We start from the raw sequence: 18,024 nt of genomic DNA, 5'->3' as shown, positions 1-18,024 counted from the left end.
AGGGCTCATTCGAAAGGGCACGATTTAGCCTTTAATTTCTGACATATACAAAGTTTGTAGCACGTCAGGGTTCAGCTCTACAATTTTTCAAAAATGGCCAAAAACGCTGTTTTTAGGGGTTTCAACCCCTTTTTTCTCGAAAACGTGACGTGATGGGAAGTTTTGGACCCCAGATTCGTGTTCAGCACGAAAAATCCGTTCGGAAACACCAGGTCCCGTCTTATTCGCAAAACCCTTGTAGACCAGTGTTATATAATATAATATAGCAGCACATGTACACGACTGAAGACCTATTTTGATCTAAATGAATCGTTTTTTATTTCCATTTGACAATGTGCTTTTACCTATTTGACGACAATTGCCATTGAATTTGACATAGTGAAAACCAGCCTTAACTTCCGCCACTATCTTTTTTGACCTCAAAGTTCTACCCTCGACGTTAACAAACAATTTTTACTTCAAAAAAAAAAAAAAAAGTCATTAGCATTATTTCTTCGGAATTAATGCATTAAAAATTTATCAAGCATTGGATTTAGATTAATGCATTAATTTTTTACATTAGCATTAAAATGCTATGCATTAAAAAATTAATGCATTTTTCACAACTCTGATGTATACTAGGGTGTTCGATTATTCTCATTTTTTTCTCGAGTTATTCGAAAAATTCCAATTAAAAACAAAACTGGTTCCCGATTTTGAAATTAAGAAAACCCCGGATAGTTTTCATACAGTAAAACTATTAACATTGGCTGAATTTCTTTATTCATTCTGAACGTTTGGAATAAACTTTTTTGTTTACTTATTTTTTAGAACGCTCCTGATGATATGTTAACGTATATTTCAAACGTATTCTGTTTATTCCGGCTGTGAAATGGGATTATCCGGAATGTATAAAGAAACGCAGCCATTAAAGAAGCTTATATTAAGAAAAGAGCACAGCAAAATAAGTTAACTTTTTTTTAGACCAAAAGTAAAACCAATAAAAATCAGTGGAAAACTCAATTTTAGTCCTATTTTAACTTTTTTTTAATGCTTTATTGCATTTTTTCTGACTTTTTTCGGATTTGAGTAATGCTGTTGCCATCGTAGCCGAGTACATAGATGTGCCTACAATCACTAGGAAGGCTCATAGGTCAATTTCTGGTCCCAGCAGCGGTCGCCGTCGGCAGACAATGGCAAACCACCGAGTGTAAAAAAGCTTCTTCGTAGGTGGAGTAAAAGTATAGATCTCTCCATTTGTGTGACAACATCAAGGAGCATAACCCGATTTTGAGGAGGAGCTCGGCCAGACATTTAAGCGCCAAACATTCATTCATTGGAATCAAATATGATGTACGGTTCATCCCCAAATAACCTAGGATACAATTTTAAAAATATTGAGAGAATTCCCTTAAATTAAAAAAATCTTTGAAAACTTCGAAACCCCCAAAACTTTTATTGAGAGATCAAGATTTCTATGAAATAAAAAAAAACCGTTTGTTTGTTTGTATAGATATCAAAAAAAAAAACGGTGGAAACAGGGTTGGGAAACCTCGTCAATCACGCTAGTACATAAATATGTACGTACCCTGGCGGAAAAGATAAATCGGTTTCAAAAATCAACATTTTGACAAAAATCAACATTTTGACAAAAATCAACATTTGAATTAAAATTACAAGTAAACGAATTGAAAATACATAAATGCAAAATAGGACCATTGACTGCTTTTTATGACATCGCTATGTTAAATAAATCACTTCGTTGCAAGAAATAGCAATTAGTTGTTATTGAAAGAAGTGTAATTTGTAACTACTTTTAAATTAATCACATTTCCGGTGAGATACATACTTACTTACTTACTTAGTTGAAAACACATTTGAGACAAAAAGAATTTCCTTTCATTGTACATACAAACATACAAATATTTTGCTTTATTTCTCTGTGCTTCATACTTTTATCTTTTTTCACTTCCATCACGCTGGCCATAATACTCTGTTGCTAAGGAAACACGCTGAAGTTTTCAAACAAAAACAACTTGCACCAGGGTTCTTGTTTTATAATTAAAGGATTTGCGTTTGAATTAACAAATATGGACGATTTAACGGATTGCTCCTCGGAAATCATTGAGTTTTTGCCAACAAAGCAATTGGAAAAACAAAGTAAAGTCGTCGAAGCATGTGTTAACACAGATCCTGAACCGCCAAGTCAGGATAAATCAGAGGAGACTACGCCACATGCTAATACCAGCACTCAAACGGAGCTCTTTACTTCGCAGAATTGTGAAGTTGATGAGAGGAAGCTTGCCAATTGGTTACGCAAGATTTGCCCAGCCGTTGAGCAACAACTTCTCAAGGGACCTACACCCCTCAGTGATGGCTACGATAGTACTAACTCCTTTGCTGAACAGTATAACATACAAACATATCAAAAGATCGCCATGGGTGCAGTGGAAAACTCACAAGGAATTGCCGCTTGGTTATCGGTGCACACCAATAATGCACCCATATTGGTAGCTAGCACCAAGGCACCACACGATGACTGGTGCGACCATCTTCAGCAGACACTGAAACTTTTCGTGCCAAAACGCATACCAACCGGAAACTTAGTTATGTACAATGAAGTGAAAAGTGTGCCGCTGAAGTCATGCCTGAACTGCTTCAGTACGAATGGTTATAATAAGAATATATTTGCTGGTTCTACAATGGATGGCGACATATATATATGGCTGTGTAGTTCAGGTGGTCGAGGTGATGGTAACAATTTAAGATCCAACACAGCTGGGGCACATGAAATTGAAGAACTCTGTTGTACGACATCGCCACACGGCTGCGCTGTAGCATTGAATTGGCCAAGTGAAAATCGGCTGCTCAGCTTTCACTCAAATGGCACAATCATCTGTTGGGCTGTGGGCAAAGAATTGCTTTTGGAAAATGAGTAAGGATAAATTTGTATGTCCTTGTTTTACATGCATCAGGGCTACCGCTTCTAACACAGCCCTTATTTTAGGTGACTCATAAGTACTCGAGATCTGTCTGTACTCCAGATCTGTTTATTAATCCTGATTTCGCTAAGCTAGTCGTCCATGTCCACCATGTGCTTAACATTTTGTGCAGAACCGCACCTCGCAAGTTCAATCGCTATCTCATTTCCGTATATGTCTCTGAGACCCATATTAGATCAATTTAGAAATAATCCGAAATTTAGACTAACTCTCTCTTACTTGTACTGAATAAACAGCTGAAAGCCCGAAGAGCGGTGTACGCTTTAAAAGCCTTTTGTACAGTTCTACTCTTACAGTTATCAAAAAGGTGTGACCTAGCCGAGAAAGAGAAGAGCGCCTGAATTGCCGCCTGGCTATATAGACTGTAGGCAGCGCTTTTATATCAGATGGGTTTCTATTTAGGATGCACTGTAACCGAATGGCTCTTCTTTACTGTAACCTATCACCCTCAATATTTATTGCGCTGGTATAGCTATATTTTCGATAGAAAGGTAAGTCGATAATAATTCGAGCAGAACGTTCAGAGCCTCCATTTGGCAGGATCTCAGCTGGCCTCTGAATTCTGCTATGATTTGTTAATGATGTAATCCTTAATTTGGGCTGGCCACTACAACATCACTCCATATAAAAGTATTGGTCGGCCAAGAGTCGTGTACAATCGATGGCTTGCATGTCCATGTATTGCCTTGCATTCTATAGAGGACCACCGAGGCCTTCCGTACTCGCTCATCAATGTTCAGCATTCAATTAGGTTTGGGATACAAACAACTCCAAGATAGTCCACCCCGTATGAAAGACACAGTTCTGAACCCTTCAAATTAGGTTTAGTAAAATTTGATCAGTTCAGTTCAGTTTTCTCAGGATTCACACTAAGCGAATATACTTTTGTTATGGCTGCATCGTCAGCACAAGCCATTACTATGATTTACGGGGAATTTAGGTCCTGAAATTAAACCAATGAGTATGATTTCTAAAATTCGGCCTCTTAAAGCTTAAACGGACGGAGCGTCAAGTTTTTCTTTCAACTCTGCTCGTTCGTAGGTGAATAAGATGAGAAGAGATGGGAAGGGTGCAGATACCTCCGTACCATCCAGTCGTTTCAAGTTTACTTGCCTGTTTTAATCTTTTCGTTGTGTTCTTTAAGAGATTTAAATAAAACTTTAAGCTTGTGAAAGCAAATAGAAGACAGAAGGACTGATTCATATAAAAGCTGTGTCCTATTTAGAAGGTTTTCTTTTTATGATAAGAAATGTTGTATTTATCCAAACATAGATATACGAGAGGGATCACACTACTCAGATCTAAAGACACAGTTATAAGGTCCAATAAGTTCGTTGACGGTGGGCTTCAGTCTTTCACACAATGCGCTCAATAAGACCTTGTAACGTATGCTTAGAAGGCTGATCCCGCGGTAGTTGGCGCTAATGGCGGGGTCGCCTTTCCTGTGAATTGGGCAGAGCACAGTTAAATTCCAGTCGTCGGGTATGCATACATCTGACCATAAAAGTTGATGCATGCACGTTATCAGCTCCTCGCCGCCGTACTTGAATAGTTCAGCTGACCAGCTTTCGGTTACAGCAGCTTTGTTGTATTGCAGCCGCGTAATCGCCATTCGTACCTCGTTATAGTCAGGCGGTGGAACATCGACTGGGGGGCTCGGGTTCGTCTCTTCCACAACTTTCAGTGCTGCTACCATTCAGTAGGGTGGAAAAGTGTTGCCTTCATAATTTAAGTTCTTACAAGAGTTCGCCATGGTCTTGAAACCGTAAAGTCCCCTAACTCTCTGGTAAAATTTTCAGGGCGTTTTTCCTGTCGGCCAGCATTTCAAGCTCTTCGCACTCACGTATTTCCGACTATTTCTTCTTATTGCGGCAAATACGTCTCGCTTCCTTCTTCAGTTCCCTATAGCGGTCGCATATAGCTCGCGTTGCGGCCGATCGCAGCGTGGTCCTGTAGGCGGCATATATTTTCTCTGCTGTTTCTTCACACTCCGAATCGTACCAGTTGGTCTTTCCGGCTCGCTGAAATCGTACTACTTCTTCGGCAGCGGTATATAGTGAGAGGGAAATGTAGTTCCATTGCTCGCATAAGTCGGTTTGTTGAGTAGTGCTCTCAGAGCCAAGGTGTGAGCGGCGAATTCGCTGACAGTCTGTTGTGATTGCAGCTTTTGAACGTTGAGCTTTCCTTGTGTTACTTGACACACCTTTTTTGCTGCACAGAGGCGTGTGCGTATCTTTGCTGCAACAAGATAGTGATCCTCGGAAGTGTACGTACTTCTAAAGCACTGGGAGCGTACCTTCCGTCTATCACAAGCTGATTTGGTTTCTCGCTTTTCGATCTGGAAACAATCGCTTAGCTTGATAGATCATTTTATATTGAAACCTCGTACAGCCAACTACCATGTTTCGAGCCCCGGCGAAGTCGATCAGCCTCAGTCCATTATCGGACGTTTCGTTGTGAAGACTGAATTTTCAAGCGATGGTTCCAAAGATCTCTTCCTTGCCCACCCTGGCATTGAAGTCGCCAAGAACGATTTTGATATTATGGCAGCGCTCATAGAAGCCAACCTTGGACACTTCGTTCTTCTCCTCCGTCGGGGTGTGGGAGCAGATGAGCCAGATGTTGAAGAATCTTGCTTTGCTGTGGATTTTGGCGAGACGTTCGTCCATCGGGGTAAATGACAATACTCGGCGACGCAATCTCTCTCTCATCACAAATTCAACTTCGAATTTCCACTCCTTAACATGTCAGCGATGTCTACATCGCAAGCCCCCTGCCATTTCTTGCCTTGCCCCGTCCATCGCATTTCATAGATGGGGGTGATATCAGCTTTAGTCCTGACGAGGACATCAACCACCTGGGCAAAGGCGCCTTCCCCAATGAGGGTCCGGACTTTCCAGACCCGTGGTCGTCATCAAACGCGGGCTCTCATCCGAGGCTTTGCTGAATTTATTTACTAGAACAGGTTTTCACGTAGCGGGTCCCAAACCCAGCGCACATCCCACTGCTGGGACAAAACATCAAATAGGCTACTGCCTCACTATGGGTACTTGATTCTACTAATATTTCTTCTTTAATTCACTTTTTTTTCATAATTCAAAAGATTCCAGCTGCGTCCTCAGCCAAATGCCTCAAACGAGATCACAGCAGCAGTTTGCTTGAGTTCAAATACTTTCGCGGTCGGCGTCAAAGATGGCTCCATATTTTTATGTACGATTACCAGTTTCGGCGGAGTCAGAAAACAGATGGAAATATTACCTTTGAAAAAACATTCATTTATGGTATCAACTTTATTAAAATCTTGTATAAACGACTATCCTACTATAATAAGTTGTGATTTAAGCGGTCAAGTTTACTATCACAGCATAACTAATATGGAAGAGGTAAGTGAGGACCTAACATACTATGCTCATAAGTTAATTAATTAGCAATTAATTTTTTCATTCACTTCCTACAAACGCATGTACATTTCAAGGAAAATCAAAATGTTATACATATACCGCTACCTTTCAAAAACGCTATCGCCTGTTCAAAAGATGGAAATGTTGTCTACTGTCCAGGAATTGACGGATCTTTGGAGTGTTACAGGTATTTTTATTGGTTTTTAATTATACATACAAATGTATGTAAAACTTCTGATATTCCAGCGTGCGCGATGGGGCCCATAACATTATTCAAGGTTCTTTGCGTGGCAAAGGGAATTGCATCGCATCCAGTGACAATGGGTAAATATCCTATAACTTAAAACAATTTTGATGTATTTTGGAACAATTTTCCGGCAAATTTTGGTTTGGTTTTAAAATATGTCGTATTCTAATAGCCTATTTCCACCAAAGGCTTAACTGCAGTTAAGAGCTCGGATAAGTTCCGAGAATTCTAATATGGGGTAATCCGCAAGGTTTATTTCTCCTTTGAGTTGTAATCTCCTTTTTCCACTAAGCATAAACTGCCGTTAAGGCTTGGTGGAAATCAACTATAACCCTGTCAGAAGAATCAACCAACCCCAAGATGGAAAATAATTTCCTTATGGGTTAACCCATTACACTTGTGTACATCTAAGTTTTTAGTGGGTTTGTAAATATTTTTGAACTTTTTTTCAAATCTGAAAAAGCTGTATTCCCAATCGGAACGCAGTCGACACCATTGTCGATATAGAAAATCCCACAATGACTACCGCAAAGAAATTCAAGCGTATGTTGAAAAAAGTCCCAATAAGAAGAAATATGTATACGTATAGGTCCTGTTTTGTTTTCCACTTGAAATAATTTTAAAAAAAATATATATATATATATATATTATTATGTTCGAAATGCAACCGTGGACGCCAGCTGGCAGTGAAGCTTGCAAATTTCTGCAGATCCCTGTTCGCGCTAAACTTTGAAACTTTCTCTCTTTGGGAGAGTAAGATACCTTAATCTCTGATTGGCTATTTCTTACTTTCTTTTCCAAACGAACACAGCTAATATTTGCTCCGAATGAAACATGCAAAAAAGTACGAAAGCGCAAAACCAGCAAGAAATCGCAAGTTTTACGAACAGCTGATTAATTTGTTATTTTCCAAAGCAATTTTCGACGAAAAATAGTAGCTCTTATCCAATACTTTTCGTGTAAAATCCTGTTAAAATGTCAAACAGCAAAATTTCTCTCAGAAGTGAAAGTACAAAGTGAGTAACAACCAAAAAGTACGGGAACAAAATAGCTCTGATCCAGTACTCCATGAACTTACAGGATTTTACACGAACTTGCAGGAAGTTGCAGGAAAAATTGTTCCCGTACTCCAAAATCCTGTAAATGAGAGCGACTTTTAGAGAGTTTTGTAGAGAATGAAGTTGCAAGATTTTACCGGAACTTTTTCTTCTGGTAAAATCATGAAAAGTGTCAAGCAATCACTGGTTGACGTTTTTACAGGAAAAATGGATTTTTTGTTCCCGTACTTTTTGTTGTTACTCACTTTTTACTCTCACTTCAGAGAGTAATTTTGCTGTTTGACAGTTTTACAGGATTTTTCACGAGAAGTATTGGATATGGACAGTCGATCGCTTGACACTTTTCATGATTTTACCAGAAGAAAAAGTTGGGGTAAAATCTTGCAACTTCATTCACTACACAACTCTCCAAAAATCACTCTCATTTACAGGATTTTGGAGGACGGGGACATTTTCCCTGAAACTCGCACTCTTGCGATTCAAACACAAAGCTTTTTTAATAGTATTTAATTGACTAGGAAATTGTTTCAAAAGTTCTTCGATTAAAAATTTTTGAGTCTTTTAATATGCTTGCTAAGTCAAGTTTATCACGCAGTTCATTAGCATATTCTGTAAAATTATCATGGAAAACTAAATCTTGTATATTTTCATAATTGGGTAAAATTTATTTGAAAGGAAAAAATCGTCAAAAATCGTCAATGGCGATTTTTCTAAATTTTTACGCGCAAATATCCAAAAAAATCGCCAAATCTGGACACTCTGGTTTCAATCCCCATTTGTGACGCGTATCTTAATGTTGTCACACAAATTGAGAAATTTATTGCTTCCAGCCGTCTATGAACTTCAGAAAGTTCTCATTAGAATCTTTTTCAAGATAGAAATAAACTCGGAGATTTGTCAATGCCAGACAAGGGGCACTTGCTCTCGAATTTTTACTTTAATTTCAGTTATTGGGGGTATAGTGGGGTCGGTCCCAGTTTCTGACGTATAGAAGGCCATATAACACCAATAGGTTGGAACTTTTCCAGCGTTTCAGGAGTGATGTAACCCTACTTTTTCACTAATTCAAGAAGTTTATCTTAAGATAAGTACATAATTGGCTTTCTTTTCTTTTCAGAAACTGGATTATTACTGGACTTTACCAAGACGATTTTCAGATATTTTACATAGAGAACTGAGTAAATGTGAGGATTAGGTACAGAATATAATTTTATAAGATATGCACCACCGCTCCCAAAACTTAGTCGAAGATCTTTTTAAACACTCAGCGGACCAAATGCTCGCTTTAACCCGGTAAAACACTAGCAAACGAAATTTTTTGAAAAATTTTGCTGGAGGAATGTACAAGAGAAAAAATAAAATAAGAACTCATTTTATATTAAATGTAATTTATTATCTATGATTTTACTATATACATATGTATTCATTATATGCGTTGGTAATCTAACTTATACACAAATATTTGCTTTTTTAAACTATTGTATAACATTCCAAGACTGGACAAGAAGTCATAAATCATATCCAAACTAAAATATTAATGCATATACATACACATATGCATGGCCTGTTAGTTATGAGATATATAGTACATAGGTACATATTCTTGTGATTTCTCATAAACAAGTAAAGATGTTATCAAAAAAAATTATTAGATTTGTTAACAAATCACAGACATAAAATGGTTAATAAATATGATTCTCTACTATAATACATACATACATTTTCCCATACCTTGATTTGTGTTAGTTATAACAGAAAAACATTGAATATATTTATATCAAAAATAATTTTGAGTAAAAACAAGACATGCTTCTGATCCAAAAACGAGGAAGACTATGCGGAAACTATATACAGGCAACGAAAAAAAATGTACCCACTAGTATATTTATTTGTTACGTAATCGTCGCTTCTAAGCATTTTGTACATTTTTTATCAGCCAGGAATCAAACAACTAAGCGTTAAAAGGGACCATATGGGCAAATCCCAGAAATAGTCAAACCAAAACGTAAAAAATGCATGAATTTGAAATTCTCACATTTTCCAATCAATAATGGCATTGTACAATTACATATATTAAATTCAAATTTCTTTTTACACTGATTTGAGAAATGTAATTTGGCCTTCTTACTTCTTGAAACAAAGCTCTGAATAGCCTCAATGGTAAGCACTATTATCTTTAATTAAAATACCACGCTTTCGCTTAAAAATAAATTTTCTTGGTGATAAAAAGGGTAACGTCCGCAACGAAGGTTTTTTGTTATAATACATTTTGTTAACTTCGTTATTTTCCCTTCTTGTAGATTCTTCTTCATACGTAAACTTTTCAGAAATCTGTTGTCTTTGATGATCACCTGAAAATCGCGTCCATTTGAGTAACAAATAAAACGACATTACTTTAAATTCTAATTTTAACTATTTTGTTCTCATAAGTACTGCTATAAACCTTTCCGTTTACCAGGCAAATATTTTAACTTTTCCTGTTTTGCCGCCAAAAAAAGTTAAAGAAACGTCCGAACGTAAGGTCCACAACGCCAGGATTTGCCCATATGTTAATTAAAGCGAAAATGTATGTTATTACAACTTTTTTCAAGTAGTTACGGTCTCGCATATACGCTTGTATTTATAAACTAGATTACATAGTACGGTGCATTTGTTGTAATGTGACTTTTTATTGATAAATTTGACGCTAAATGGCCCTAACTCTCTTTTTATATTACAAATAAAATCGTTTTTAGTAAATACAATAAAGTTGCTCTCATTGTAAAGTAACGGATGCAAGCAAATGATTAAAATTTGTTAGGAATATATTGTAAAGGTGACAATTTACATAAAACATATCAAAAATATATATATAATTGTATATTGGAATAAGTCGGATAGACAGACATATATATACACACATGAATCCTCCTAGCTGCAAAACAAAAATAATTGTAATATGTATAAACCGAATTTCCGTCAGAACTTTTTAACAAGACATGAGGAGAATGCTTTCCGAAGAAGTATATACAATGAATAATTGGTTAATATACAAAATATCAAAAATACATACATAATATGCGCCAAAGATGATAAGAGCACAATATACATATACAAGAACGTAAATATTCATATATAGTAAGACTAACAATAATGATATCGGAAACAGTTCAGCTACATATTTCTTGTACAGCAAACATTATGCCTCGATGATAAACTTTTGACTGCCTAGGATGGACTACGCCAGGTTTTCTTTACGGTAATGGCTGTATTTTATTTCAATTAGTTGAACAAAACAGTATTTGGATCCTCATCGTCCATTTGCTTAACATGGCGCAAAACGTCCTTCTTAGTTATAACACCCAGCAAACGACTGAAAAGTTTTAAAGAGCAAAGTATCTTTCAATTTCTAACAAATATGTGCATATGAATTCGCAATTACCCATTATGTGTCACCAGTGTTTGCCGTAATCCCAATTTTCGGAACATATCCACCACAGTTTCCATTGGTGTCTGATCTGTTACCGTTATGGGCGCCATATCCAAGATTTTCTTCAATTTCAGCGGTGGTGGACCCAAATTCTGAGTTTGCGCTGCAGATGTAAATAATACTATCGACGAGCCAGTGATACCCTCGATCAGCCGCTTGCCGTTACCTAAATGTGAATGAAAGTTATTAGGCTTTTAATTGTTTAATTTATAATCTATTTCAGATTACCTATAGCTAAATTGAGATCCCTGCGCAGCACGAACCCAACTAAATACTGACTTTCTTTTGACACTACAACTGGATATCCATTATGCTCAGTCTCCTTTAGTAATGTCTCAATGTCATCAACAGTCATAGAATCTTGCGTGATAACATTAAGAGTCTCATTCCTTCTAAAGATATATAGGATCGAATTAACAATCAACATATTTCTCATTGAAACCAAAAATTTAAAAACTTACTTTGGTTGCATTACATCAGCTGCCAGAGTTGTATGTGCAAACTCCTCTTTACTATCGAGGAACGGATAACCATTAAGAGCTATGTGTGCATCATATATACCCTGAAAAAGACAAACAACAATAAAATAACTTTTTAGTAGAAGAAAAATTAAATAATTATTATCAGCTCTATTCTTAATTTGCAAACAAAAATTACGAATCTTGATAATTTCAGTAAAAAATAGCATATAGAGGCGATTGAATATAAGCCATTGATTTTTTTTTTTAATGTGGAAATAATAACTTAATTTACCTGTCTTCCGAGGGCATCACCCACCCATTTCGAAGCCATAGCAGCAGCCATCAATGGAACTATATAACCAACGCCGCCTGTCAGCTCGAACATGATTACCACCAAGGAGACAGTCATGCGTGTTACGCCGCCCAGAGTCGCAGCTGCGCCCACCATCGCATATAAACCGGGTGTAATAAGATTTTTGCCACTGACGCATTCGCCGGTGAAGAGCCAGATGTTTGGATAGCTGTAGGCGAAACGTTCAACGCCTATGCCATAGAGAAAATCGGTAAAAATTACATAGGGAACATTAAAATACTCATGGAAACTCACCAATTCCTACAATGCGACCCATAATTGAACCCAGTAGCAGGGAAGGTATGAACAAGCCCGCAGGTACCTTCATGCCAAAAGTGAAAACAGCCAATGCTAATTTAAATACAAAAGCAAGTAGGAGCAAAATAATAGCATGATATACACCAGCGCCCGGTTCCGTCACTTCTATCGAAGATGTGGCGCCATTCGTAATATTCATGCGCTTGTAATCGCTGCAAAAAAATGTTTGAGTAAGTCAATAAAGTAGATAGAGGCTGAGGCATTAGTTATTGGTACTTACCATAGCGGATTCGTGGTATCGCCCGGCGAACATTGACTGAAGAGTAAATAAATAAGCTCGTTCATATTCATGCGCGTAAATGGATTGGGAAAGCACAAGATGCTAGTTACAAGTGTCACCACCAGCACTTCAACAACGGGATATTGGCCTAGCTTGCTAAATTTGCGGTAACGACACCACCATAAATTCGCCTTGATAAATATTGTGCCGATTACACCCTATGTTTTATTGTTAAAATATATATGTATGTAAATATTAATAAGCAATAGCAGTTTGCATATGTATATCATGCACTTACGCCCATAATTCCCAAAAACACAAATGGTATAAGTTCGAAGAATATCCAAGGTTTATTATATTCGACGAAAAATAATACCGAATGCTCATTTCCAAAGGGTGTCAGTGAACGTAAAACGAATGCGGCAATTAATGCGCAAAAGAATGAACGCCACAGCGTCTTCAGCGGAAAATAGTAGGAAACCTCCTCGAGTGAGAACAGCACACCACCGATGGGTGCACCAAAAGCCACAGACACACCAGCCGCTGCAGCTGCAGATAGAATCTCACGTTTCTTCGCCTCATTGCGTCCATATTTTGGAAACATGTGCGAGAATATATTGCCTATACAGCTGGCTATATGTACCATGGGACCTTCTTTGCCCAACGTTAAACCCGCTGATACAGAGAGCATGAGACCAACAGATTTAATTAGCAACGTCCACTTGCCCAAGTAACCACGTATAATAAATCCGGAAAGTATGGTCTTAATTTCCGGTATACCAGAACCACAGGCATACGGTGCAAACATGCGCACTAGCGATGCACTTAAAGCGGCAAACATTAGCGCCCATAAGATAAACCAGAAATAGGACATTAGGTAGGCGCCAGTGCCATTACGATCCATACCCATAATCTCCGGCCAAGTCTTCCACTGTAAGTAGCAATTGCAATAGTGAAACATAATGAGAACAGTAACTACATATATACGTTTATAAATATTTACTTACCGTTGAGCAATTGCCCTCTTCGAATACAGATTGTTTTGTTGGCCAACAGCATTGCTCGCGATTAAACCAAAAAGCTTGTGGACAAATGCCGTGCTTCAAATCAGACATCCAACTGGCGCCAATATCGATCATGCCAGCTACAAAACCAGCAGCAATACCAACAAAGAGTACACATAACCAACCGGACCATGCATCATGAGCACCCTATAAAAGAAAACCTAAGCTGCAACTGAATGTTATCAAGGCAAAATTAGTTAATGCACCTTCAGAAGGTCCCAAAATGAATCCTGTCTCTTTTTGACTATATAGCGATGCCGCATGCGATCACGAGCAATATCGCGTTGCCAGTCGATCGTGTGAAAATCATCGTATTGTCCAATGCCAGGTATATCATCGTGCGCGTCTGTATATCGAATTGAAGTAGATTTTGTTTACATACATACACATGTATTTAGAATATTTTTACCACTCACCCGATGAACCATAAAATGCCATTCCACCTTTACCCATGGAGAGTAACGATATAAATAAGTTATAATATTGAATGTGCAAAAATTTATTTATTCATGCATATAAATACGAACACCCGTGTGCACGAAAATAGCATCGTGACGTTTTGACAAGTTTCAACAATTTAATTTCCTTTTATTTGGTTTTTATTTATTTATTTTTATTTTTTTAATATATGTACATAATTAATTCTACAACAAAAACTATGAAAGTTTCTATTTCTATTTAAGTTTCAAACTTTCTACAAAATTTATAAAAATTCAACAAATTTCCATTAAAACGTAAAACTTTTCATCAGAATTTTTTGAAATTTAGTTGTAACTATATCTTTACAAAAATATCAGGGACCGTAATCTTTATAAGTAAAATAATTTAAATCAGCATTTATGTAATCATTATTTTATGATTTTTTTCGCTCAGAGATAATAAAAATTACTGAGTTTTATTTTTCGCTTAAAATTAATACTTATTTATAAAATTTAAAAGGCCATACAGAGGAACCTACGGAAAGTTTGACATGAAAATTTTTAGAGTTATTCCTTTTATTAGTGTCGCTACCTTTGAAAAGTGTACGTCGAAATCAAGCTAGTATAGCTTTTCAGTTTTTTGAATAATCATTATTCGTAAGTGAAAAAATAAAACTCAATAGTGATTATCAGGGCCGAAGAAAATAAGCAAGAAAAAATCCATTTTAAGCGCTTAAAACAACCAAATTTAAGTGCAGTTTGATGTTTTGTTTTGTATTCACTTTATTGCAAGAATTGAAAAAATACAATGAACAATGAAGTGTTGCTTGATATACTCAAACAATAGAGATCTGCGCTGGACGTTAAAACCATTTGTTTTAAATTTTTTTATCCAAACAGAAATGCAATTTAGGTTAATAAAAACTAAATCTGTTTTTATTATTTGTAAACATTTCTTTAATTCGACAAATAAAAGAACGCCCAAGAAATGGTCAAGAAAAATTTATTGAGCCAAATTTTCTTAAGCAGTACGAAGTTCTTAAGAAATTTGCTACGCTTTCTACTATGGCTTGCCAAAGTTTGTTTGTGAAGGGTAAAAGGCACCCTTGTTTTGAACAGATATATATTTGCCCGTTCCATTATTACGTAAGGAGAAGTGAGGCAGCAGGCTGTAAAATATCGGATGTCAAAACTCCTTGGACAAAACTTTTCACACACACGAAATAATAGCAATTTATTTCTTGATCGTTGTCTTAAAATATCCATACTACACTACTACTACTTTATACATTGAAATAAGCAAAATAAGCATGATCGTTGAAATTAAGCTTGGAACCCTGCATAAGAAAAAAAGGCAGTTCCAAGCAAAAGCTTCGGCTTTTCGGCCGTGGTGATTATTATCTTTGAGCGAAAAAATAAAAATCATCATCCAAAAGCGTCCAAAAGTATTTTAAAACTTAAGACTTTTTAATTCTCTTTCGTCTGAAATTCTTTTAATTTTTCAAATACGTGGCAACCCTCCCAAATATGGTTCTGAAATAGAGTATGCATTTCTTTCATCTGACACCCACATTGTGATACATATTTATTTCAATTACCTAGTTGCTGCAATTCAAATTGAATTTGATTTTTTAAACATGTGGCAACACTCCTCAATATAATTTTGAAATAAAGCCTTTTCAAACCCATTTCGATTGATACAATTTGTTTTTATTATTAATTTAACTTAATAAATAATTTGAAGGAAACTTTTTAAACAGGTGGCAACCCTATTCAAACACTTCAAAAATATTCTAAATATTCAAACTAGAGATTTCTTAACATTCTTTCGTTTGATAGGGGTGCTATTTTAATGTTTCATATAACTTGTGTATAATTTAGTTAAATTAGACTTTTTTAAAAAAGTGGCCACGCTTTTGAAAATATTTTCAAACTAAAACCTTTTTAATGTCTTTTGTATTATACACTTTGAAAACGAGTTTTGTGGATTATAGGCTGACGGCTGTTCGCACCGGCTGTTAGTGTTTTCGTTGACATTTTTTACGTCCTTTGTTCACAGTTTTGCTACAAAAAAAACCCCAAATCTATCTGTTCATTCATTTCCTTTTCATTAACACCCTTCTTTCTTTTATGCTTGTTTTAATTTGACCAGCCAATTAATAATAAATTCGATAAAATATGACTTCCACTTCGAAAAATCGCACACCGTCTTAAAAAGAGTTACAACTCAAAATAATACGTGCGTCCGAAAACGCGAGAAACTATTTCGTAGCACATGCTAATTAATATACGGGCAAGGGCGACTTTATATAATCTTTTTTTTTATCAAGTTATAACTAAAATTTGCTCCAGCTTTTGCTGAAAGGTAAATAAAAACTGTGTACATTTTTAGCGCATAATTTCAAAAATGCCAAATTTTGAGTTGTGACTCTTTTGAATACGGTGTGCAAATATAAATAATAAACTAGTGCAGACACCGATTGGAATGAGTGGAACGTAAACTTTCAAGTAGTTTTCAGCGAAAACTGGTTTTCGTTCGACAGATTTTACATGGACGAAAACACAAGTTTTAGGCCGAAAACCTTTAATTTGACAACTAATTTTGATAATCGAATGCAGATGTTGAACATTTATTTTAATCTTAATCTCGGATCTTAATCTTAATCCTGATCTTAATCTTAATAGTTACCGTACCAACCACCCCCGCCATACACTACCTTCTTCTGTCGCTTTGCGTTTAGAATTAGAGCCCAACGAGTGTGTCGCTTTTTCGTTACATCGATGCTTGTATTTACTCCCAACCGAACGCAAAGAAGTTTCACCTCGAAAAGTTTTCAATTTTTATGAAAATATGTTAAGATTTACTAAATTTTATAATTCTTGTAGAAAGTTTGAAACGTAAATTAACTATGTTTATAAAAAAAAAAATTAAATAAAATGATATCAAATGGTTAAAACTTGTTAATAGGTCGCGCTGCTATTTTCGTTACCACAGCTGTATGTAAAGATTTTTGTACAAATATAAACAAATGTATATGTAAAGAGAGGTAAATAAATTGGAATTATTTACACGTAGGTAAATAAGAAGGCATATGCCTTGATAAATGCAAATTATGACGTTGCTTTCTTTGCTCAAGTGTGTGAAATCTTGAAAGTAGAGAGCTTCCAGCGAGCGGTAAATGTGGTACGGATTTTTTAAATTTGGCTTGTTACATATGTATGTATGCACATACATACGAGTTTATGACTTTCATATTTTGCAATGCATTCAACCTTTTTTTTGGCAGTAACTTTCAGATTAAGGTTAAAGAGTACCTATGTATAAAAAAGTATATAAATTTGTTACAGAACTCTCCCACATGGAATCTAAAGGAAGATCTTACAAACTGATTAGGGCATTCCAGCACACGGGACTCAAACCCAGCCCGCTCGAGGTTTTTCGCCTTCTCCCTTTAACTCGCTCCCAAACGGGTGTTGATCGCTACCCAGAGGATACATGTACATTAGACTGCATCACCAAATACAGTTGCGGTTTTTCCGCCGGGATTGAAAAACTTATTATATTTGAAGACGTCCGCCAAAATATTTCGGAAAAATATTAAGATTTACGTGAGCTGGACCGATTTGAAAATACCTCCAAAAATTGAGTTTTTTTATAAATAAAAATAGTTTCTTAAAGAACTTTTTGAAAAAAAATCCCCTCAGATTACAAAGCAGATTAAGTTTAAACACGAATACGTTAAAAAGAAATACAGAGCATTTGGCGTCCCGTATGAAATAAATAAATTACCAGGACAATTGACGAAAAAGAGGACTGTACCGTTTAATACAGGGCGGATGGTTACCGTAGCAATAATTGAAAACTTCCATAAAAAAAATGTTAAGAAACCTATCAACAAATAACTGTTAGAACGTGCCACGATCGAATTCGTTGAATTAAACGGATTCAACGGCTTGCTCAGCAATATAAGGCGTGTTTTTTTTTATACGCATATACGTACATCTACGCTTAACGTGTAAAAAAAGCATCGAAA

General features: G+C 36.2%; 2 protein-coding genes across 3 annotated transcripts; one reads left to right on the top strand and one right to left on the bottom strand.

Moving 5' to 3' along the window:
* Positions 1-1,643: 1,643 nt before the first annotated feature.
* LOC118754011 lies at positions 1,644-8,912 on the top strand (the record flags this gene model as incomplete). The annotated part of the gene is given in 5 exon segments (XM_036488882.1): positions 1,644-2,914; positions 6,085-6,364; positions 6,457-6,569; positions 6,629-6,706; positions 8,805-8,912. Coding segments are annotated over 5 exon segments (1,377 nt in total). The 3' UTR covers positions 8,866-8,912.
* Positions 8,913-9,304: 392 nt separating this feature from the next.
* On the bottom strand, positions 9,305-14,110 carry LOC118754008 (H(+)/Cl(-) exchange transporter 3-like). Of its 2 annotated transcripts, none has more exons than XM_036488881.1 (11): positions 13,988-14,110; positions 13,778-13,917; positions 13,515-13,718; positions 12,806-13,438; positions 12,508-12,725; positions 12,225-12,439; positions 11,910-12,160; positions 11,618-11,718; positions 11,385-11,545; positions 11,109-11,322; positions 9,305-11,039 (listed from the first exon to the last, which is right to left on the bottom strand). In XM_036488881.1, exons 1-11 carry the CDS (start codon positions 14,022-14,024, stop codon positions 10,949-10,951), a joined length of 2,265 nt encoding a protein of 754 aa, XP_036344774.1. In that variant the 5' UTR covers positions 14,025-14,110; the 3' UTR covers positions 9,305-10,948. The 2 variants fall into 2 exon arrangements, with proteins under 2 accessions (XP_036344774.1, XP_036344773.1); XM_036488880.1 differs by having other exon boundaries at positions 11,385-11,548; positions 13,988-14,108.
* Between the last annotated feature and the right edge of the window lie 3,914 nt (positions 14,111-18,024).

This window comes from Rhagoletis pomonella, unplaced genomic scaffold (genome assembly GCF_013731165.1).
Source record: "Rhagoletis pomonella isolate Grant_MI unplaced genomic scaffold, Rhpom_1.0 Rhpom_scaffold_03188, whole genome shotgun sequence".
NCBI lineage: Eukaryota > Metazoa > Arthropoda > Insecta > Diptera > Tephritidae > Rhagoletis > Rhagoletis pomonella.
The sequence above is the reverse complement of the archived record's forward strand: the minus strand, read 5'-3'. Positions and strand labels throughout refer to the sequence as shown.

Bases quoted from the DNA above. Each gene is read 5' to 3' on its own strand.
- LOC118754008 (XM_036488880.1), bottom strand. From the start codon at position 14,024: ATGGGTAAAGGTGGAATGGCATTTTATGGTTCATCGG. The intron at 13,918-13,987 runs GTGAGTGGTAAA...TTCGATATACAG, and splicing joins GGCATTTTATGGTTCATCGG to ACGCGCACGATGATATACCT. The intron at 11,719-11,909 runs GTAAATTAAGTT...TGTCTTTTTCAG, and splicing joins GTGATGCCCTCGGAAGACAG to GGTATATATGATGCACACAT.